Source organism: Podarcis melisellensis (assembly GCF_964234715.1).
Source record: "Podarcis melisellensis genome assembly, chromosome: 5".
Taxonomy (NCBI): domain Eukaryota; kingdom Metazoa; phylum Chordata; class Lepidosauria; order Squamata; family Lacertidae; genus Podarcis; species Podarcis melisellensis.
Window position 1 is genome coordinate 97,177,311 of NC_138537.1, and position 23,814 is coordinate 97,201,124.

Consider the following 23,814-nt stretch of genomic DNA (forward strand, 5'->3'; position numbering starts at 1 on the left):
CATTCCCTTCCCTCTCCTTGTCATAGCGATGGGCGTTTTGCTACTGAATCATGACGAGTGCATGGCACCTACCTTGTACAACAAATCGGAGGAAGAGGTAACTATCTGTTTTATTTTTGCCATGGCTTCATCTATGCTGAGCTGCACAAAACTGATGGGTGGCACAGGTGGAACTGTAGGCCTTTTCCGCCGTTTGAAAGCTGCGCGGTCATCAATTACTCTTATAAAATCAAAATACGAGAGCTTGTTGTCCTGTATGCTAATCCCTAAACTAAGGGGAAAAAGAAACAGAAGAGTGAATATTTGTTTCGCATTTCTCAAGCATTGCTACTAGAGCTGCTGCAACTAATCACTCCATTATAGGGTTTTATATCATTCTAGAATTGCTACATGGTTAGTATTAAATCGGCCAGTGAGGGTTTGGATTTTCACTATTTTGGAGCTCAGCTACACAATGCAATAACAATTCTCAATCCACATATATTTAAACTGATTACCGGTATTCAGTTATTCGGATTTTTGTCTTGTGTATCCTGAAATACTCTGTTGCAGGGGGGGTATGTGTGTGTGTTAAAATGTGAGTCGCAAAATTCCAGCAAATTCCTGGCTGCTTAACTTAGGAACATAGGAATCTAATTTACACTATTGGTGCATCTCACTCGGAACTGTCCACAGCGGCCTTTCTCAACCTTGAGTCTCCAGCTAGCAAGACCCGTGGTCAGAGATGATGGGCAGCAATTATTCAGGATTTCACACAGGGGTCTCTCCCACCAAGCCCCACCTGGGGACTGAACCAGGATCTCCACTGGGCTACAGCCTTTCCCCTACATGAGTCTTTGAAAGCCTGACCAAAGAAGAAAGTCTTTCAGCGCTACAATCAGTATCAGGATGAGAGTAACAGCTCTCATCCTTCACAGTAAAAAAATAAAAGCGAAAAATGATAAAGCATTATCAAGAAGAGATGAGATAAATAAAGTTTGGCAAATGGCACAAAGGACTCAATTAAAAGAGATGGAAGACAACCCAAACAAGATTTGAGATACAGGGGTGTCCTTTCACTCTCAACTGGAAGGTCAGATAGAACATCTCCCTCCAACCCACCCCCAAAGTGTGAATTTATATCAAAGCTATTTTTTACCTTCTTCAAGTCTGGGATTTGTTTAGCACTGTAATGGAAATATGAATGCTTGGCTGTAATATTTTTTAACCCATTGATGAAATGTTTTGTCATTTTATCATATTAATCACATAGATTTAAACTGCATTTTTTATATTTAGGATGTAGATGATATCCCTACAAACTTTAAGTTATTATTAATGAAAAATTAATTATTTTAAAATTGCTATTTGTTTATTCATTTAAAACATCGTATAATTAAACAGCATCTGTTTTTGTCCTGTAGCTCTAAGGATCAATAAACCCATTTGTAGACATTGATCATAAACAAACCAAATGATACCTCATCAAGCCCTGCATAGCAACTGTTTTTCTCCAAGGGCCATTTTGAGAAGTGAAGAACAAAGAATCTAGTCTGCAATCCCCAAAGTGACCTAACAGCAAGATCTGTTGCCACAGGCCCAGCCCCAAAGAGTACTCACTAATGGTTCATTGTCATCCTGTGGGTATAGCGCAGTATAAAAATGTAATTGATACTAATAGTAATAATCCTGGGGAAATGTGACAGGTGGGTGCTGTAGGATTCTGCCCTAGGCCTGTTGTTGTTCCATGTCTTTATAAATGACTTGGTTGAAGGAACTGAGGGGACGCTCATCAAATTTGCAGCTGACACCAAACTAGGCCAATGCAACATAAAACAGAATCAGAATTCAAAACGACCTTAACAGATTGGAGAGCTGGGCCCAAGCCAACAAAATGAATTTCAACAGGGACAAATGTATGGTTCTACACTTAAGCAGGAAGAACCAGATGCACAAATTTAAGACAGGAGACACATGGCTTACCAGTAGGACATATGAAAAGGATCTATGGGTAGACCACAACGTTAACATGCAGTGTGATGCAGCAGCAAAAAAAAAAAAAAAGACTAATGCCTTTCTAGGCTGCATCAGCAGATGTGTAATGTCCCAATCAAGGGAAGTAATAGTCCGCTTTATTCTACCTTCATCAGATCCCACCTGGAGTGCTGTGTCCAGTTCTGGGCACCACAATTTTAGAAGGATACTGGCAAGCTGGAATGTGAGCAGAGGAGGGCAACCAAAATGATCAAGGGTCTGGAAACCAAGCCTTATGAGAAACAGTTGAAGGAGCTGAGTATGTTTAGCCTGGAAGACAGGAGACTGAGAGGAGATATGAAAACTATCCTTAAATGTCTAAAGGACTGACACATGGAAGATGACGCAAGCTCGTTTTCTGCTGCTCCAGAGAGCAGGACCCAAACTTCAAGTTACAGAAAAGGAGATTCTGAATAAACACCAGGAAGAACTTTCTGACAGGAAGAGCTGTTTGACAGTGCAGCCGACTCCCTCAGGTGGCGGAGGCCTCTCCTTCCTTGGAGGTTTTTAAGCAGAGGTTGGATGGCCATCTGTCATGGATCCTTTAGCTGAGATTCCTGAACTGGGGTGCTCTAGGGGTCCCTTCCAACTCTGCAATTCTACAATTCTAAGCATCTCTTTCTCCACAGGCTGGCAGCCAAATTCCACAGTTGTTATGCCTCAAGCTGGGTTGGCTCAGAGGCCTCGGGTTCCAGACCCTCAAGCAGGAACAGCTCCAGGTTTGGGGGAGTCTTTTGGAAAAATCCTCACCACCACCACTTGCCGGACAGAGAAGGCAGCTGAGTGGTAACAGCAGCTGAAAACAGAGAGCAGACTGCTGCTGTTGCACCTAGTCACCACCACTACTTGTTTGCTTCCTTGCTTGGGTGGGTGGATACGTACTCAGAGGTGGCCCCCGCTGCTTGTCTTCTGCCTCCGTGGAATGGACCACCGTGGAAGAGCCACCAAGGAGGTCATGCTGCCCTAAAACAGAGGGCGGGCAATCGTGGCTACTGATGCTTCTCAGCAGTGGTGGCGCAGCCACAGGCCCCTCAGCAGTGGCCGGAGGATGCCAAGAAAGACATCTCCCATGTTTACATCTGGCTAATGATGCATTTAGCTCAATGCCAGAGGTGGGAAATTCAAATGGGAGTGGGGGAAGGAAATAAACTGAAATTTTATGTGCTTTAACAGTGTCCAGAATTGGCCACCTGGAAGCTTTACTTTTGCTCTAATAATAATAATAATAATAATAATAATAATAATAATAATAATAATAGGGTTAGCCCTGATTTCTTCCTCACAAAGAAGGAAATTATCCGGCCAAGGTTGCTAGCACAGATCTAAAGCAGCAAATCCCATTTCTGGCATCAAACACTGAAGTACCTCTTATGGCCTTCTTGCTCTGTAAATCACTCAGTGACGACTCTTTCCAAAATCAGAATATTCATTGGTAACAATGACTAATTAAATGGCGGGAGGATGAAGCCGCTTTAACAAAGAGGATGCCAGAAAAAGAAATAAAATTTACAGACCCAAATATCTGCTGCTAAAAACTCCCCCCTCCCCTAAAGAGCACATTCAAGAGCACTGCTTTTGCATCTTGCAGCTGCGGAGTGCGCCAATCCATGCATTAGCCCGTGTCAAGCTGGCTCCGATGTTGGGGAAAAGGAAATAATCAAGGCACTTCAGCAGAGGAATAAATTGCCAAGTTGGTATTAAAATTTTAGTAATAAAACCAAATGCATATGCTAATCTACTCTATTATTTAAGGCGGGGGAGAAAAGACTCTTTTCGATCTGGAAAGGACTAGTCTGCAGAAAATTACAATGAATGGAAGTGTTTATCATCAAAAAGTCTTTGAGGAAAAGAGCACACTGCAAAAATTCTTATTAGAGGCTTAATTCAAGGGAGCTTAATCACTCGATTTATAGGTGGAGTGAAAAGATTTTGTTTAGGTTTCTCTCCTCCTCCTACCCTCTCTTCTAAAAGAGAGAGAGAAAATCTTTTTTGAAAATGTAATTCTACTGAATCCTACATTCGCATATGATCAAGTCCATCTAAAGTTTTCTGGTGCTCAAAAAGATAAATATATTCTACATTTAACAGGTCCCAAGTGTTCTTTGCTCTGATTAGTTATTGCCTGTTCCTTAGCTTACACGAAAAGCTCGATGTTATTTCGCTACAAAAAAGTACATATATTTGCACAATAGTACGGTAAGTACAGATGATAATTGCTGCGCAATCGCAGAAAATGAGTAAGAAAAGGAATATTTTTTCATATTGGACCAGCCACAGTTACCAAGAGCATTACCTTTTAAACTGTTGTAAAACAATGGTATTGTTCACCTGTTTTTCTCTTTAGCTTTCACATACTTAAAACAAAAACAAAGCAACTTATTTTCTAAAATTGGTCATGGTACTAGATGGGGAGCTTTCCAATTCCTTGGACTGCTTAATTTGTTTCAGGTGCACCAGATGAACACCAGTTAGGATGTGCAAAAATTGGAGATGTGCTATTTGTAGAACTAAAGGTCACTGGGACTAAAGCTATCTTAAATTAAAATATGTTTGTGAAATCTACTTCCTATCACATATTTTTGCAGAAAGAGAAGTTCAAACCCTACTCAACCAAGGATTGACGCTTACCTGTATCGAAATAAATCAGACATATATTATCATCATTACGATCAAAGTAAGAGTCCACTGATTGAGCAGGAATAGTTAGATAAGCTCAGGAATGTATTGAACTAGGATAGCTCCATTAAAGCTGGGGCAATTATAACAACCTGTATAGAAGTTCACTGTACTGTTCGTAGCCAAGGCAGCAGTTAAAGTCTTCCAGCAACTTGCGGAGGTTGCCCACCGATATGCAGCCTTCTCTGTTTTTATCCTGCTGCAAGAAGGCCTTGTGGAAATCGTGGGAGCATTCGTGGTACTTGTCCCTGAAAGAGAACCAACGCTCAGTTTAGCTTTCCCGATAAGGAAAAATCCTAATGGACCGGCTTGTATAATTCAGACGCATGACTCACCAAGCCAAAGGCAGCCTAACTTCCAGCCCTGTAACGTGGCTTCCCAGAGCCTCAATAAGCCACCGGCAGAGTAAGGGACATGTCAATCACTTAAGCCAGGGGTCAGCAAACTTTTTCAGCAGGGGGCCGGTCCACTGTCCCACAGACCTTGTGGGGGGCCAGACTATATTTTGAAAAAAATATATGAACAAATTCCTATGCCCCTCAAATAACCCAGAGATGCATTTTAAATAAAAGCACACATTCTACTCATTTAAAAACACCAAGCAGGTCCCACAAATAATCCAGAGATGCATTTTAAATAAAAGGACACATTCTACTCATGTAAAAGCACACTGATTCCCAGACCATCCGTGAGCCGGATTTAGGTGATTGGGCCGGATCCGGCCCCTGGGCCTTAGTTTGCCTACCCTTGACTTAAGCCAAAATACACGGCTGAGTGAGCTGCATGCTGTGTTGCAGATAACAATTTATGAAGCCCCGATTCAGAAGGCAAGTGGGGCAACGTTCAGTATGAGGAGAAGAACTTTGTCTTCGTGGTATTGAGTTCAATAAAGCCAGGTGACAAAACGGAGCCTGGTGATGCCGGCCAGCTATTGATGTTGCCACGTGGGAAGAATGTCAGCTTCAAGTCCTTTCACACATTTGCTCCCAGGACGTTGGACTTCCCTTCCCCTTCAAGAGCCATAAAGCAGTTGAAAAGAGAGAAGAGGGAGGCATTTGCATACAGAAATAGTAATACCGGCCTGCCCGACATAATGTCAGTGAAGTGCCACAAACACTTGAGATGCAGCATATAAGTTTTAAGTATTATTATCACCAATATTAGTAATTAGGTCCTGATCCCTGACAGCATATTTAGCCTCTTAGTAACATGTAAATGTGGAATACGATTGTGTCAACTGCAACAATCTAGAATCCCTGTCAGATTCGTGTGACGTGCCTAAACAGCTGAAATGATAGCTTTTCATCATTGCTGCTATCTTCCACTTATACCTCACAGATCAAAACAAAAAAGGGCAATCAAAACCTTTCTTTCTATCCTTATTTTTAGAAAATCGAGACATCCAGCCGTTTCTTGGACTGTGAGTAAACGGTTGCCAAGCAGTAATTATTCCAATTGTGGCAGTAAAATTGAGCACCAAGTATATGTTTTAAACTATGGATCCAGCTAGGCTGCCAAAAAATAAAATAAAATAAAATAAAACCAACCACCCAATCTTCTCTTGCAAATGTTTTGTATTTCTCTTGAAGTGCTGAAGAATCACTGTTCAAATGTTTCTAATTTGGGGTATTTGTTCCTCTTGAGTTAAAACAAAAGGAAAAATTATACACCCAGATTCCCCCCCCCCTTCTTGAATATTAAGTTTTTTAGACCCCTTTGTCAGCTGAACTGTCTCTTAACTGTAAGATAATGAACATGCTCTACAAAACATTTAGGATGAAACTAAAAGAGCAGCACATAAAGAGCTTTTAGGCTCTGCTCCATGAGAAACTGGTGTTATTTCAGAAGGGAACAAAGAAGAGGCTATCAGGAATGATAAAGAGATCCCCTCTTCCATTACTGCCACCCCCAATACATTTTGATGAAGGAGCTGGGACATGTAAGCTTTCCACTTTTCCCTGGACACACACCAGTTTTCAGCGGGTGGAGGGTGGGGAGATTAATCGCTGCATGGACCTTGTTGAAACTGGGAAAAAGGCAGCGTCAAGATAGCTAAGTTAGTGACAGAGTTTCCCCATTGTGAAGAACACACCCTTTGAAAGTAATGTACTCACCTGATCTTATTTATAATCTCATTGATGTCAATGTGCTTCTTTTCTTCCCTTTTGTAATGATCCATAAAGCGTACATAGTTGTCTGCCACAAACTGCCTGTTCAGGCCGGTGTCAACAGTTGCATTCTCTATGCCCAATTTTTGCAAGAATTCTTGATGTGTAAGGTAACCCTTTGCATTCGGATCATACCTTTTAAAGTCCAGGGAAAGACATATTTATTTTCATAAGAAATAGGCTTTGCAGGCTCGATGCAGAACATCCCTAGCTCTTGAGCACTGCACGTCTAATTCCTCCTTGGAGGAATATGCAGGGGACGCACATTAGGAAATAAATGTTGCATTGAAATATTCCATACCCATCTAGATTTTGCAGGGATGATCTATCAACAGCATCAAGTAGAAGCCTAACTCATGCCTGATAACATTTTTTTCAAATTCTGTGTGGATACGTAGAACCTAAAACCCGCCTGATTTAATCAAGACTCAGCCACATTAAGACCAGCAGTCATAACTCGTTCTTTAGCCCAGTTCCTGCCCTTCAGGTGCCTGCCAACCTCATGCCACTTCTCTCGGCCACCTTTCCCTTCACCAGCACCCCCAACCACCTGGCACTCATCTGTTTATTTAAAATGTTTGGGGGCTGCATTTTAGCAGAAGCAGATTCAGAGGAGCACAACATGTTCGGTGGCACTGGGTGCAGAGCCTCGGTGGCACCGCAACCATTATGTAAAAGGTAAGAGGGCGGGGGGGGAGGGTAATTTTGGCATTGCACCAGGTGCCGCTGAAATTTGAGGCCCCAGGTCTGTCAGTGCTTTTAGAGCTAAGAACTGACAGGGCAGCTTTCAAAATATAAGAAAGGATAGCAACAAGAATCAAGAGCAATAAAATAGTATCTCCTGTCCACAGTAGCGTAGAACCATTCTCGGAATTAGCTCCAGATATTGGAGGGTTGTGACCCTTTAAAAGAAGCAGATTATGATTTTGTTGTAAATAAATATTTAAGCTTGACAGCTGTACTTTATACTATGCAACACTATGCAACCCATAATCCCTCTGCAAAATGCAAGGGTTGTTTGGCAAACAAATCGGTATGGAAAGAGTTCCCTGAGGAAATGTACTTTCCAAGTGGTATATGACACAGTGATTTTCACTGCAATTCTGAATACTTAAAATTCAGACTTGAGACTGCTTAAACATTTGGCCAAAGACTGTATATATAATGCATGCCTTCTGAGATAACAATTTTCTGTGGGCTCCATTCCAATTTTCAAAAATACTGATGCAATTTTGCACTTTAATATTCTATTACTCTATTCTATATATTCTATACAATAGTTTCTATTCTAATTTTCCATACGTATCTTATTTCCATTCATTTTCTACTTCAAACATTTTCCATGTTGATTGCAATAGCTTTATTTAATAACATGGGAAGTTGAGTTTTTGTTTTCAAGTTATCTAAAGTAGAGCATATGTAGCAGATGGCTCAATGCTAAAGACACGCGGTCACAAGACATCCTTAAGGAATAAGAAAAGAAACTGAAAAGCAATGGAGTAGAAAATAATTCAGTGATGAATCATGGCTAGGAAATAAACCATACAGTCAACACACTTTGAATTCAAGGCAATATACATCTGGGTCTTAAACCACATTTAAAAATGTAGTAAGTGGAAAGCAGGGGTGTACAGTGGGAAGTGTGTGTGTGTGTGTGTGTGTGTGTGTGTGTATGAAATCAACCTTACTCGTTGGTTGAACTGGGAATCAAAGGCCATCCTGGGGAAAGTGGTCAACTCCAAATCATGCTGGGTGGGTACAGAGCCCCAGAGACCCCAGAAGGCAGCCCCCGCCATTTCCTCCCTAGGGGTGGGAGGAGACCAGCACCTCCTATCCACTAAGACGCTGCTGTAGAGGCGGCGGGGGGGGGGGGGTTACTGAGAAGGCAGCAGGTTAGGCCTCCAAGGAATATGTCAGAGGAGCAGCAGGCAATGCGTTTCTTGGAGACTGGATCTGCTGCCCCTGTGGTTCCTGCAACCTGAGGCAGTTGCCTCCCCTTGCCTCATGAGTGGGCTGGTCCTGCTTTGCCTACATGGGCAGCCTGAAAGTACCTTAAGCTCTTTGGAGTACAAATCAGTCTATTCAGATATCCCCTCACCTCCCATGCAGTTACCTTTCTGTGAGGGATTCCTTGGGTTCCGCCCCACCTGTGACGCCCCCACTGCCAGATTCATTGCCCTCCATTTCTCAGGAGGGCAAGCCAGCTGCAGGTAGAGAGGCTACGCTAATCATGAACAAACATGGGGGGGCAAATATATATTCCAAACGTGGAAACGTTGAGTGGAAAAGCAGGATTCTAAGTTGCATGAGAAGCTCCTGGAGGCTCCCTGCTGCAGGCCTTTGCCTCCCCCAGCCTGTGGAAAATGAGGAGGCTGGTGCAACAGTGCAGACGGGGTCAGTGCCAATGAGCTCATGCCCGCCCTTCCCCCCACACTGTGCTAATCGGGGGCAGAGAGAGGCAGTAACGGGGCTACCATGCCACCTGTTTCTGGAGAGAAAAATGCAAATGTCTTTTTGATTATTATTGTGTCTCAGGCTATGCAAGGCAAATGTCAGATTCCTAGCAACCGTGGGAGTAGTTTCATCATTTTTGGCATATACATCAAATTCTTTTTCTTTTCTTTTTTCTTTTGCAGGGAATGGGGAAGTGATGCAGAAATGTCCCACTTCCAGATTGTTCAAGTGGTTGAGGCGTCTTGGTTTGTGTGTGTATTATGCTGTAGTCCACTAGGAACTCTCTCTTAACAATTCTGATGCATCCATCAGTGACTCTGTGAGGCCTCAGTATCTATCTATCTATCTATCTATCTATCTATCTATCCATCCATCTATCCATCTATCATAACTCTTATGCTCCAGTTTGTGACAGAATGAGTCTTAACAGAGACTAGCAAAAAAAAAAAACACCCCCCAAAATCCCCCTGTATCTGTTCCAACCTTTCAAAATAAAAAGTGCCTATCTGTTAAAAGCTTGTCAGGTTCTTTCTCATGATGCTCATAAAGTGAGGAACAATCTCACGGTATCTTGTCAGATTCGATACGTACATTATGCATCACTTCTTGGTTGAACACTTTTCAAGTTAATTTTTAATTTAATGTAAATAACCAGAGAGCAGCAGTGTGTTCAGGCTGCCCTAGAGCTCCAGATAAAAGCTCCCTGAAATAGTTTTAAAAACTTTATTAGGTGGGTTCCTTTTTCCAATAATTGTTCTTCTTATTGGAGTTTTTATGTTTTGTTGCTATTCTTGGCTTGCAGGTCTTCAATAAATAAATAAAATCTCTCTTCAAACAGCAATCAACCCTAACTCCAGTGCTTTGATCTGGAGGCATGCTTCCCTCTTTCTTTCTTTTGAAAAAGGGTGCAATGAAATTGTTACAGTAAATGCCATACTTTTAACAGTTCAGGGTGGGGATGGGGGGTGCTGGTACTGCGTACCCTTTGAGAACCCCCAAGAAAAAAGCACTGGGTGTTTCTGTATGTGGGATGTTCTCTGGAAACCTGTGCGCTACTGGTAGACAGGAACGTAAGGGAGGTTTGGGGAATTCTGACTCTCGCTGCAGCAGACTGGCAAATTACTTACCGTATTTTTCGCCCCATAGGACGCACCGGCCCATAGGACGTACCTAGTTTTTTGGGGGGGAAATAAAGGGGGGGGGAAAGTTATTCCCCCCCCCCCAGGTGCGATCCCAGCCCCCCGAAGAGGCTGCTTTCCACTCGCTGTGGGAGAGCCGCGCGACTTCGTGGGGCTTTCCCACGGCTAGTGGAGCGCTGCACGAAGCCCGAAGCTTGGGGTGTGTTGAGCTCAGCGCGCCCCAAGCTTCTGGGTGCAGGCAAGCGCTCCGCTAGCCATGGGAGAGCTGCGTCTCCCAAGGCTTGCGGATAGCTTCCTGAAGCCTGGAGAGCGAGAGGGGTCGGTGCCCACTGACCCCCTTCGCCCTCCAGGCTTCAGCGAAAGCCTGCATTCGCCCCATAGGACGCACACACATTTCCCCTTCATTTTTGGAGGGGGAAAAGTGCGTCCTATAGGGCGAAAAATATGGTAAGTTAGCACCTCCTGTATAAATGCTAGCATGCCTGCCAGTCGTATGTGGCTTGCAGAAAGGGGGGGGGGCATGTGGAAGAGAATCAAAGCTCCATTGCCTAGTCTCCTGCAGCTCTCAGTCACCAAAAATGACCAGGTGACTGGCTCTGTACAGCTGTCTTATATGTATGTGCACCTATGAAACGGAATGTATATGTATATGTTACCTCACAAATATTACATAGTGTAGACCTTCTGTAGGGTTTGTGCATGCATCTGTGCAACTACATTTACTAATGGAATCAGCATGTTTCTGGAGACATTTGGAGCAAACAACTGCTTGAAACAGAACTCTTTTCTTTTCTTTTCTTTTTTATCATTATAAAAAAAACCTCCAGATCTTTTTATAGGTGCTGTTTTACAGGTCACTATCTGGTGACAATAAAATATTTTCAAAGTGATATTTTATTCATTTATTTCAAACATTTTGGGCTGCCTTGTAAAAAGCTCAGTGTGGCTGCAACTAGAAAACCGAACAGCCACTCAGTTGCTGTTGGGTGGTTTTCTTTTTCTTTTTACTCTTTTCTGTAAATATGAGGACTAGAGACATTGGTTGTTGTTTTTTTCAAAAAAGAATAACAGCTGAGAATTAGAAGAAAGATACTTTGCCACAGTCTACTTCTCCTGCTGCAATCTGCTTACAGATGCCCCATATGCCACTTGCCGTATAATGCTGTTTAATTTTACGTAACAGAATTGATCCTGCACATCTTGTGGTCCACCAGGTTGAAGGCAGCCCACCCTTCAGGTATTGTGGCTGCTGGGAGCTAAATTAGCTCCCTCTTTGTTACTCGCTCCTTGGGACTGCAAAAGCAGTATGGTTGCCAAGCACCTAGAAACTCTGAACCCGGATGGTAGGCTGGATTCTGCCTGATGGGTCATGAGTGGAACAGGGCTGGGTCAGGCTAGTAGTGGCTGAAGGCAGTCAAGGCGGAGGGAGTAGCTGGGTAGCCATAGCCATTTCTGACCCAATTCCCTTGTAGAGCCAATAATAATAATGTAAAAACCCACCACAAAACACTACGGGAAAATCTCCGGGAAGTAATGAAAACCCAGAATAAGAAATATGGAGACGTGGCCATTTTCATTAGGTTCTTCTATCTGAAATCAGCACTTAGACTTCATCGCAAGCAACTCTCTTTTCAGCACCAGTCATCAAAACAGGGCTGGCTAACCTGTGGCTCTCCAGATGTTGGTGGACTACAGTGCCCATCATCCCTGACCACTGGCCATGCTGGCTGGGCTGATGAGAGTTGGGATCAAGCGATAACTGGAGGGCCAGATGTTTGCCACTCCTGCGCTCAGAGTCCACAGATGAAGCCGGTGAGGGGTAGGGGGGAGGATACGACTAGAACATTCTTACCTTGCCCAAAGTTTGTCAAGTTCTTTTGGGTTTGTGGGGATGTTGTATCTATACAGGATGTCCTTCAGGTCTCTTTTCAGAACTATGCCATTGCCATCACTATCATATTCATGTAAATGCTAAAACAGGAGATGTCTTTAATAGTAAAGGCTACCGTATTGGAACATACATACATCCTCTATGAACCCGAAGCATTACAGGAACTGGAAAAACAAAATGGCAGCTCATCTGCAGAGGCTGTATGCACCAGTTGGTTGCAATCCTGAGCATCAACACAGGAAAGCAAGCCAAGAGGAAGACACTACTGGAAGGCACCAGTGTAGGAAGGAGGCCTGAACCCAACGCCATCTGTTTATGCATATTAAATTGCTTTGAAAGACCCCAAAAGCAGCAACCTCCAAACTGAGCACTGGCAAATGCGCCACAGGAAAGCCAATAGGATGCCATATGAAACAAACTGATTAAGTAATTAAAGACACCTGAGAACCCATAGGACCCACCCATAATGCCTCACTTGTCTGCCTCTCCTCCTACTGGGGGCAAGTAATCCTATTTTGTCTTCCTATTATGAGGTAGGACTGAGCCATTCAATCCTGAGCACATGCTCAGTCCAGGCAAACGAAGGCCAACTGACACCCAGGGCAGGGCAAACCACTGGCTGCGCACACGTCGCATCACTACGTACAGTGCATGCATGCAAGCATGCTTTGTATGTATTGGTTTGCCACTGGCGCCGCCTGATCTATGGCAAGCCATCCTGATCTAATGGCGCTGCTGCTTGGAGCCGCTGCCTTGGAGGCTCCAAGCAGGAATTGCAGCCACGTGGCTGCAGGCATCTCACCACCAACATATCTGCATACATATCCAAAGTTATTGGGGTGGGTGGGGGGAAGAGGGGGGGGTCTCTTCTATTACAATCTTTCATGGCTGGAAGCCTCAGGAGCTTCAAATCGGTTACTGCAATACATTACTTCAAAACGTATCACATGTTTCTATTGTTAATGAGCTATTTGTTTATTGCAGCTAATTTCTTTAAAAAAGACAATCAAAGATAAACATTGAGTGAAGCTCTAAAATCTCTGTTAGACATGCAGATTTGTTTAAAGACTACATAGAGCTTACCATGGCGAGGTCGTTCCATCTGGTTTGTGCTTTGATAGCAAGATAGTAATGAGCTTGTTCACAAGCGAGGTCTGCATCCGCCACTGTCTGTTTGGGTCTCAGAAAGAAAGAATTATTTTGATAACTAACTGTGGTCTTCTTTTAATGCAATCATTAATATCCCACAAGGTTTGTTTGTTTGTTGTTTCCTTATTATAGTTTGTACAGATAGCTTTAAAGTCTCATCTCAGACATCTGCATACAAATGAATTCCTTATAAATATTGCCCCCCTTCTCCAGCTGCAAGCTAGGAATGATGTCTTTAAAACTTCTGTTAATCCCTGTTATCATTTGCAGATGCAGATTGGTCAAATTGCTTAATTGCAGCTGAGATTTGAGGGAGAAATATTTATAAATCAAAGCAATAACATCAAAGATCCAAAGTAACTCAGGCAAGTTGCTACTTATTTTCACTGGCACATCAGATTGCCTTTTTTTTTTTAAATAGGGAAACAAAACTGTTCCAGTATGAGTTAAAGGTACCAGGCACAATCTAGTAAAAGTTAGGATGAGCGCACAAAGGAACAGGATCCATTTTTCAGAGTTCTCAACTGTGCAGACTGAACTTCTGTGGGCACTAACTGCACACACATAGATCTTTTCTCAAGTTACGGTGCACACACTGGTGTGTGGGGGGGGGGGGTTAGAATCAGAGCCAGTTACACCCCTTCTCACACATTCATCATAATATAATCAAGGCTTTATTTGAGACTCTGCATAGAAGGTCAGTTGGGCTAAGGACCAAACGAGGCACGATTCATGAAGAGAGAAGCTCATTTGGAGTGGACAAATAGCTAGAGAAGAGGCTAAGTAGCTCTTCTCTATCCCTCCCCACTCAGTTCTTTCACTTCTGATTCCAGACTGCTTCACACTTGCATCTCCTGGGCGGGGGGGGGGGGGGAGAGAGTCATATGACTTGTCGTCACATCTAGTTTGGGACTTGTTCCCAAGTAACCTACTACAAGATTGCATTAAATGCAATAGTATATAGCACATTTAAGTACCATTGAAATCAACGGAACAAACAGCTGTTCTACACCAGGCACAGACTGAGGTGGTAGTTGGCTGAAATGCACTGGTCAAAATCTGGGTTTTACTGCTTTCCAGATGTGGGAGAGTCATATTTTGGTTGTTGTTCCTTTGTGGTTAAAAAAAGAAAAGAAAAGCAAACAAGCCTAACTCCATATAATAAATTTGCAACAAAAAATCAGAAGTGATTCCAACTAGGTTGAATGGGATTTCCTTTTCAGTTACCAGGGCTGGTGCAGCCATTATTCTTTCTTCAGCCGGCAAGTAAACACACCCTTGTTGAGACTGATACTTGAGCCTTAACAATTTTGCTTTTTGAGGGACGGCCCTGTCATTAGGCAGAGGGACATGGCTGCCACAGGCACCTGGTGCTTAGAGCAGACAAAGCTGTGTTCAGGTGCCGGGGAAGATGCTGTGCCACTGCCAGTGTTGGAAAAAAAATCAAGTAGAAGTCTAGATCATGAGTAGGCAAACTAAGGTACGGGGGCCAGATCCGGCCCAATCGCCTTCTAAATCCGGCCTGCGGACGGTCCGGGAATCAGCGTGTTTTTACATGAGTAGAATGTGTCCTTTTATTTAAAATGCATCTCTGGCTTAATTTTGGGGCATAGGAATTCATTCTTCTCTCCCCCCCAAATATATATATAGTCCGGCCCCCCACAATGTCTGAGGGACAGTGGACCGGCCCCCTGCTGAAAAAGTTTGCTGATCTAGATGGTAGGTTTCTATATGTAGCACCATTTTGTCCTTTGCCTCGGGCAGAAAAATGTGTAAGTGTGACTGAGTTTGCAGTCGCAGTTTAGCCCTCTATTTGATGTTTCAGATTTACTATAGGGAAGCAAGGTTTATGTGGGATAAAAAAAAAAATAACAATAACCCTGGCATCTACAGTATAAAGTGGTACAGTGGTACCTCATCCTATGTATTGTGTCGAATGGCTCTTAACATGTTTATTGTATTTATTTAAGATTAACAGTGAATTGACTCACATGACATTGCAATAGTTTTTCCAGACACGTATTTCCACATATTCAGACTCGCTGAACTTTTGCTAGTTTGTGGCCAATAAGTCAATCTCTCACAAACTTCAAAACTCATAATTACAGTTAAAGACCTTAAAAACAGGATGAAGAGCTAGACTATTTCAAGTCAATTTCCAACCTCTCCTCCTACACATGAAACCATGCCAAGTGTATGCATGTTTACTGTAAAATAATTATTTTTAATTAAATAACTCACATTGCTTTTAATCTAGGAAAGATATTGCAACACTTTTTCAAAACTAAACCTAGCACATTTCAGTGTTGAAATAAAATAGTTATTACTAATGTAAGATACAGTTTAACCTTGATTTTAACATTGATTTTAAACTTGATCTTTAATTAAAGAAATTAATTTATTTTTACTTTTATTTTATTTATTTATTTATTTTTATTTTTATTTATCCTGTTAATGGTTTTTTAAAAAACACATGCACCCATCAAGCAATTGTGTACAGTCTGGTACTAAATCTATAACTAAATCCACATCTTTATTGCTTGTTCAAAAGCTATCAGTCATAGTACAGTAACAGTTTGTCCCCACTTAACTTTTGCCTCACTCTTTCCAAGGCAGAGGTCTGAGCTATCCCCCCTGCCCCAAGCTTTCCCTGTGAAAACCTGCTCTTTAAAGCTGAATCGGAGCAAATGGAAATTCAGGGTTGTTGTTTTCTGCGGACTAACGATTGGACTTTAAAGAGTCGGTTTTCGCGGGAAAAGCTCTGGATCCCCAAAAAGAAAAGAAGGATGTTGAGCTTTAAATCATGGACCCTGCCTGGAAACAGGGGAGGAAAGACAAGTGTGGATAACCCTAAGAAGTGGAACTCAGATCCAAGTACGATGGGTAATCTGATTGCATTGATACAATACAACAGTGTGGGTTTATATGACAATTTCTTATGCAGCTTTTCAGCCAGGAAAAAGCAGCTGACAAACAAAACAAATAAAAACTACAACATAAAAATTAAAAACTGTAGCCATAAAAACGAATGTAAAAAGGCAGCCAGCATCAAGTATGGAGCAATCAGTCAACATAAAAAGCTCACCAAGACAAGCCAGCTTTTACTCACATTCTGAAAGCCAAGGGAGATGGGTCCAGGCAGATCTCTTGGAGAGTTCCTGAGCCTGGGTGCTACCATTAAGAAGGTCCTGCCCTACATATTTCCCATGGGGAGACAGAGCAGAGCCCACCCCAATGAACTAGGCAGTCCAAATCATGTGAGAGCAAGTGCTCCTTTAGCTATCCTAGGCTAGGGTTGCCATGGCCCTGATCTGGTGGAACGCTCTGTCACCAGAGACTAGGGCCCTGCGGGACTTGACATCTTTCCGCAGGGCCTGCAAGACGGAGCTGTTCCACCAGGCCTTTGGCCAGGGCACAGCCTGAGCCCCTCCTCTGGCAATATGCACAGAATTTTGCTTAATGGTTGCCATCAATTTGAGTCTGAATTGATTCTAGAATGTATTTTAATTGACTGCAATTTTATGTACGCGGTGCTATTTTTAACTGTTGTTAGCCACTCTGAGCCCGGCTTTGGCCGGGGAGGGCGGGTTACAAATAAAAAATTGTTGTTGTTGTTGTTGTTATCATACACCCGGGCTTTCCTGAACATGTCCGGGATTTGGGCAGCAAAATGGTGTCCGGGCGGACTTTTGCTTAATCAGCAAAATGTCCAGGAAAACCATGTTTTAATAATCCTTTTTTTGGGGGGTGGAGATGTCCACCCCCCCTACCAAAAAAAGTCAACACCCCTGTCGGTATTTTCACTTTGGGGAACATGGCAAGCATATTAGGCCCAAACTACATAGGGCTTTAAATGTGGCAACCAACAATACAAATATACGTCTGCTCAAACTGCTCTGCATTTATACCTGCCAATTTGCACAGAATATACAAGAATACAACCATGTCCTATTAGATCTTATTTCTCAGGTATCCAGAGCACTGGGTGGGGGAAGCTGGCTGGAACAGCCCTTTACATTTATTTATACCAAAAGTTCTCCTGCCTACTTTTATTAACCTTTAAATGAGAATAGGGATCAAAGCTGTTCAAGTGCATCCCAAGTTAAGCATTTTTAAACTCAACTGAATTAAATCAGATTAATTTTTGGTGGATTATGCCCTCTGTACAAGTCCACACATATAAATATTATAGTAAAGTTCAAGAGCTGTAGGTACTATTTGTTTTCATCAATATTTCTCACAAATGACGGAGTTGGGGGAAGGGCAGAACTAGTGGGTCCTGACTCTTCATGGGATATATTTGGAAAGCCTGAATTCAGAATGCTTGGGAAGCACAGAGAACAGTTAAGACAAGTCAATTGTTATTTCCCATTACCTTGACTATTGTCATTTCTGAAACAGACTTAAGTCTACCAGCTGTCACACTAAAGACGTCTTACTCTAAAGAAAGTCAGATGATGAAACACTCTTTGTTCTGTGCTTGGAATGGTATCTGAAGTAGGTTCATTTCTAGAAATCAATTGCTCTAATATATTGGTGTTGAGTACAAACTTTTTAAAACAGCTTTTAACAGAAAGGGCTTGCTATGCTGAGTGGAATGAAGCCTCTGCACTAGATTTCTGGCAGGTGAGTTGTTGTTGCTTTCCAGGCAGAATAGGATCATAGAGTTGGAAGGGACCCTGAGGGTCATCTAGTCCAACCCCCTGCAATTCAGGGATAGCGAAGGGCCAAGGCAGTTTGGGAAGTTGGCACAGTGCAGCTGCTGCCATCTCCCCACCACCTCGCCCTTCTCCCTTCTTGGAAAGCAACTGTGGCCCACCTGCCTAGAAGATGACTGCAGCCAGCTCCGTCCCCCGCCCCACCGTGAGCTGATTCTTGTTTTGAATATGTAGGAACATATGGCATTGCATCTTAGCTATTTTGGAATTTGAAGAGCCATATGCACAACTCCCAAGTAGCATTTCCAAGGGAATTGTGTGCCCAAAGAATCTAGGAGCAACAAACATAATAGAAAGCTTTTAAACTCAGTGCTATTTAGATGGTGAAGACCAACTTGGTCCAAGGCTACCAAAGGAGTGGGATCAATAGGCCTGATTTATATGCTGACTTTCCAACAAATGAGTTGCAACATGGCTTACAAAGGTAATTATGGAAAGGGTGGATTTAAAATATAATGAAAGGTATGGGGAAATAGAAATACGTATAAACAAATAGCAATCCTAAGAAATCAAAACACATTGCTTCACTGCCAGGTATGCTTAGGATCTTACAAGTACCAAATTGGCTAAGGGCTTTAAAATTTTATTCCAATACTATCAAACAGTAGCTGGCATCTAATCTTAGATCCTTGAATCCTGAAATATGCCACACAACATAGCTTGCATCCTATGTTAGGTAATAATAACATAAATTTAAGTAAATCCATAAGACTCCTGCCCTCCTTACTTGTTAGACGAAGGCAACCAAGGGCGCATGTCTCTGGTTGTATTTGCTTGGAACAACTGAAGAAATTCCGGGTAGTTTAATGTAGAAGTAATGTTCAGTCCCAGGATGCCAAGGAGACGATTGTACTCATCATCTGTCATGCTGATCGTAAAGCTATCCAGGAGGTGTCGAAAATCAAGCATGCTGACTATGCCATCATTGTTCTTATCTATTTTACGGAAGGCAATGTATGGATCCTAATAGGGAATATTCAATTTAGTATAAACACTTGGCCTATTTTTTCCCCTTTTTATACAAATCACTAATATACTACTAGACTAACTTTACATCTTAAGATGTTTTGCAAATGGGTCCAGATCTTCACATGAAGAGGTCCCTTTAGGTTTCTTTATGGAACAGGCCATGTAGGGATGATCTAGCGTTTCCTTCTTACAGCCTCCAAACCAAAGCTGAGATGCTTTAGGAACTGGGTGCCCTGCGCCATATTGCATTCGATTGTTCATTTGATTCCATCTAAGTTATTTCCACCCACCACAAATGGCATCTCTTTATAAAAAACTAGTCAGATTAGTTGAAGCACATATATGTAGCCAACATGACTTTAAAGAGAAACATTTTTGGAGTCTTATATCCTCCAACAAAGCTACTCAGAACACACCCAGTGGATAATTTTCAAGCCTCACTTTTGGGTGGCTACATGTTATGCTATTGCTCATACCTCTAGCAATTTCACTCCACTTGTATAGAATACTTTCATAGAATCATAGAGTTGGAAGAGACCACAAGGGCCATCGAGTCCAACCCCCTGCCAAGCAGGAAACACCATCAGAGCACTCCTGACATATGGTTGTCAAGCCTCTGCTTAAAGACCTCCAAAGAAGGAGACTCCACCACACTCCTTGGCAGCAAATTCCACTGTCAAACAGCTCTTACTGTCAGGAAGTTCTTCCTAATGTTTAGGTGGAATCTTCTTTCTTGTAGTTTGGATCCATTGCTCCATGTCCGCTTCTCTGGAGCAGCAGAAAACAACCTTTCTCCCTCCTCTATGTGACATCCTTTTATATATTTGAACATGGCTATCATATCACCCCTTAACCTCCTCTTCTCCAGGCTAAACATGCCCAGCTCCCTTAGCCGTTCCTCATAAGGCATCGTTTCCAGGCTTTGACCATTTTGGTTGCCCTCCTCTGGGCACGTTCCAGTTTGTCAGTGTCCTTCTTGAACTGTGGTGCCCAGAACTGGACACAGTACTCCAGGTGAGGTCTGACCAGAGCAGAATACAGTGGCACTATTACTTCCCTTGATCTAGATGCTATACTCCTATTGATGCAGCCCAGAAGTGCATTGGCTTTTTTAGCTGCTGCGTCACACTGTTAGCTCATGTCAAGTTTGTGGTCAACCAAGACTCCTAGAACCTTTTCACATGTACTGCTCTCAAGCCAGGTGTCACCCATCTTGTATTTGTGCCTCTCATTTTTTTTGCCCAAGTGCAATACTTTACATTTCTCCCTGTTAAAATTCATCTTCTTTGTTTTGGCCCAGTTCTCTAATCTGTCAAGGTCATTTTGAAGTGTGATCCTGTCCTCTGGGGTGTTAGCCACCCCTCCCAGTTTGGTGTCATCTGCAAATTTGATCAGGATGCCCTTTGACTCCCTCCTACAAACCACCCCTGCAGTTGGGGAAGACTGGAGAAGTTTGAAGTGCTGGCTTGCCCATCAACTTTCCCTGCATGCCCAGAAAGGAAGAAGCCTCAGCATATCAATTCCACAGCAGTGATCCTTGCCAGATGGGAAGACTCAGCTCATTACTGCAAGCTAAGCTTTTCCTTCTTGTAAGATTGCTAATCTTCTTTTGCTCCTCTTCCCTGATGAACACCTGAACATTTAAGAACCCCCGGCTGCAGCTACAGGACAACCTCTTTCCTCTGCTGTGAATGCGATAAACTCAGGCTCCCTCCTTCCTGGATGGCAAGGAAAAGGGACTTCAAATTTTCATCCTACATGGATAGTTTGTGGAAGGAAACTGCCTTTTATGCTAGCAGACATAAGCAGCTTACAGCATTAGCAGCCTAACAGGCAGACCTTCTCCAAGATTGATCTGAACAGGAATGAAACATGGATTTTTGAATCTACAGTGGAGGGAAATTGCTTAGAAGGAGCCATTCTCAAGTTCCTCGGTTGATTCACTGACCACTGGAAGAAGCAACAAGGGTATCATCTATCTTGGACCTGCTCCTCACCAACAGGGATGAAATGAGAGTACTGGGAACCTTGGGAGGAGGTTATCATGTTCTCTTGGGTTTCATGATATAGAGGCAAGGGAAAACTTGAGTATAGTTGGACATGTACTTTGGACCTTAAGAAGCCTAATTTCAAAAAGCTTAAGGAAATACCGGGTGAGATCCATGGTCAGAAATACTCAAAGAGAAGGGGGTCCAAAATGATTGGGAGTTTCTTAAAGGTGAAACTTTGAGTAATTGGAGTACTGTGTTCAGTTCTGGGTGCCACCATTTAGGCAGGATATTGAGAAGCTGGAATATGTGTGGAAAAGGGTGACAAGATGATCAAAGGTCTGGAAAACAAGCCTTGGGAGGAATGGTTGAGGGAGCTGGGTATGTTTAGCCTGCAAAAGAGAAAACTGAGAGGAGATAGGTTAGCCATCTTCAAATATCTCAAGGGCTGTCACATGGAAGATGGAGCAACCTTGTCTTCTCCTGCTCCAGAGGAGAAATCCAATGGATTCAAGTTACAAGAAGATTCCAACCCAACATCAGGAAGAACTCTCTAATGTTCTGGAACGGACTCCTTCAGAAGGTGGTAGACTCTCCTTCCATGGAGGTTTTTAAGCAGAGGTTGGATGGCCATCTGTCATGGATGCTTTAGTTGAGATTTCTGCATTGCAGGGGATTGGACTAGATGACTTTTGGGGTCTCTTCCAACTCTAGAATTCTACGATTCTATGATTCAAAGGCCCTGAGGGTTCCATCGATACCATTCTTTCCCTTACAATAGCAACACATGAGGAAAATGTGCAAAGAAATGCAAATACAGAACAATAAAACATGACATCAATAAATAACAGGAAAGAGCTGGCTGCACTTACCCCGTATTCCTCCACAAGCTTATCACAATACTGGCCAAGGCATTCCTCAGCGGACACAAAGTGACACTTGCTGGCATTGGCCCGTCGATTTGGAGAGTGTCCACTCATTCTGGAATCTGAAATAGTTACATCAGGCCAAAGTGACCAATGGTCCACAAAATCATGAAATAGATTCAAATCACTGACACTAGAAACCAGTGTGATATACCAGTCAGAATGTTGGACTAGCACCTGGGAGACCCCATCTGAGATCCCCGGTGATGTTGGAGCTGGATTCCCTTTCAACCAAACGTAGATCACAGGGCTGTTGTCAGGATAAAGTGAGGGAAGAACCACAATAATCTCCTTGGAGAATTGGGGGCGGGGGCGGGGACAGACTATAAATATAACCTACTGCATAAAGTTATAAATTAGGTGATCAGCTATTTGCCAAGAAAATGCAGCTTTCAAAAAACATTTCGCAACCCCTAGGCCCCAGATATCACAAACCTCTTCAGGTTTGTACAATTTGGACAATAAAAACATTTACTGCCTGAACTGCTCACCGCAAATATACCTAGCAGGCTGGCAAGCTTTTCTCAGTCTAGGGCCACAATCTCACATATTGCCAGTGCCCCCCCTGGCATTTTTTCTTTTTTCTGGCCCTGTTTCTCTCTCCCCCCCCCATTCTTCCCTACCCAACAGGCTGCCAGGGGAAGCCAAATCACTCTTACCTGAGACCTGAACAGATTTCTTGCAGGGGGCTTTTAAAAACAGGCCAGGGCCTACATAAAATTGGGCTGAGGGACTGGTGCTATTTGGCTTCAGTGCGAGGGAAGAGGGGCAAATCAGTTCTCATGGGCTGGCTAGGCTATTTCAGTTCCTTACAGTTATTTGGCTCTCTGCTGTCTTTGACAGGGCTGCTAGTATCAGCAAGCCAAGACAGAGAGGCATTGGCTAAGAGACACATGTTGCTGCCAAAAGAACGCTGCATGAATCGCAGAATTATGCCACAATTTATTACTCTTTGGATTTGGTTCTCACTTTTGCCAACAGAATTAAGAAACCAACAAACCTTGAGTCTAGCCGTTTTCCCCCACATGGAGGAGAAGAAAAATCAGCCACCATTGCACAAGATGACCCCTTCCATAACCTGAACAGCTTTGGGGGAAATGGCTGAGCCTTGAAGTGCACCTATTCCCAGAATAAGCAAAGCTCAGAAGGTCCTCCCAGCCAATAAGAAAAAAAAAGGTTTACATTCTTTCAGAATATTTATAGTAAGGTATCAATAAGATTGTGAAGCTGAGGCTCCAGTACAATCAATAAGATTGTGAAGCTGAGGCTCCAGTACTTTGGCCACCTCATGAGAAGAGAAGACTCCCTGGAGAAGACCCTGATGTTGGGAAAGATGGAGGGCACAAGGAGAAGGGGACGGCAGAGGACGAGATGGTTGGATAGTGTTTTCGAGGTTACCAGCATGAGTTTGACCAAACTGCGGGAGGCAGTGGAAGACAGGAGTGCCTGGCGTTCTCTGGTCCATGGGGTCACGAAGAGTCGGACACGACTAAACGACTAAACAACAACAACATCAATAAGTATCCAGTTACCTTCAAATATTGCGACAAAATCAAGATAACTCAGCCCTCCAGCAGGGAATCCTAATTTTTCAATGAGTAGATTAAACTGCTCATCATCCATTGGCATCCCAATATCATCCAACAGCTGGCAGAGAAAGAAAAAAAGCAGGAGTGGGGTTGTTGTTTTGTAAAAGACTAGGCACAATCCTGCCCCTTTTAAC

General features: G+C 43.0%; 1 protein-coding gene across 3 annotated transcripts in view; it reads right to left on the bottom strand.

The window, feature by feature from the left end:
- The window catches only part of EFCAB6 (EF-hand calcium binding domain 6), a 108,414-nt gene that overhangs the window by 23,992 nt on the left and 60,608 nt on the right, over nucleotides 1–23,814 (bottom strand). For all 3 annotated transcript variants that reach the window (XM_081911692.1, XM_081911691.1, XM_081911693.1), the window contains exons 17-24: nucleotides 23,624–23,738; nucleotides 22,038–22,153; nucleotides 18,936–19,171; nucleotides 13,425–13,521; nucleotides 12,303–12,421; nucleotides 6,804–6,992; nucleotides 4,782–4,937; nucleotides 73–271 (exon numbers count right to left, since the gene is read on the bottom strand). In XM_081911692.1, coding sequence (XP_081767818.1) covers nucleotides 73–271; nucleotides 4,782–4,937; nucleotides 6,804–6,992; nucleotides 12,303–12,421; nucleotides 13,425–13,521; nucleotides 18,936–19,171; nucleotides 22,038–22,153; nucleotides 23,624–23,738 — 1,227 coding nt within the window. The remainder of the gene's footprint in view (nucleotides 1–72; nucleotides 272–4,781; nucleotides 4,938–6,803; nucleotides 6,993–12,302; nucleotides 12,422–13,424; nucleotides 13,522–18,935; nucleotides 19,172–22,037; nucleotides 22,154–23,623; nucleotides 23,739–23,814) is intronic.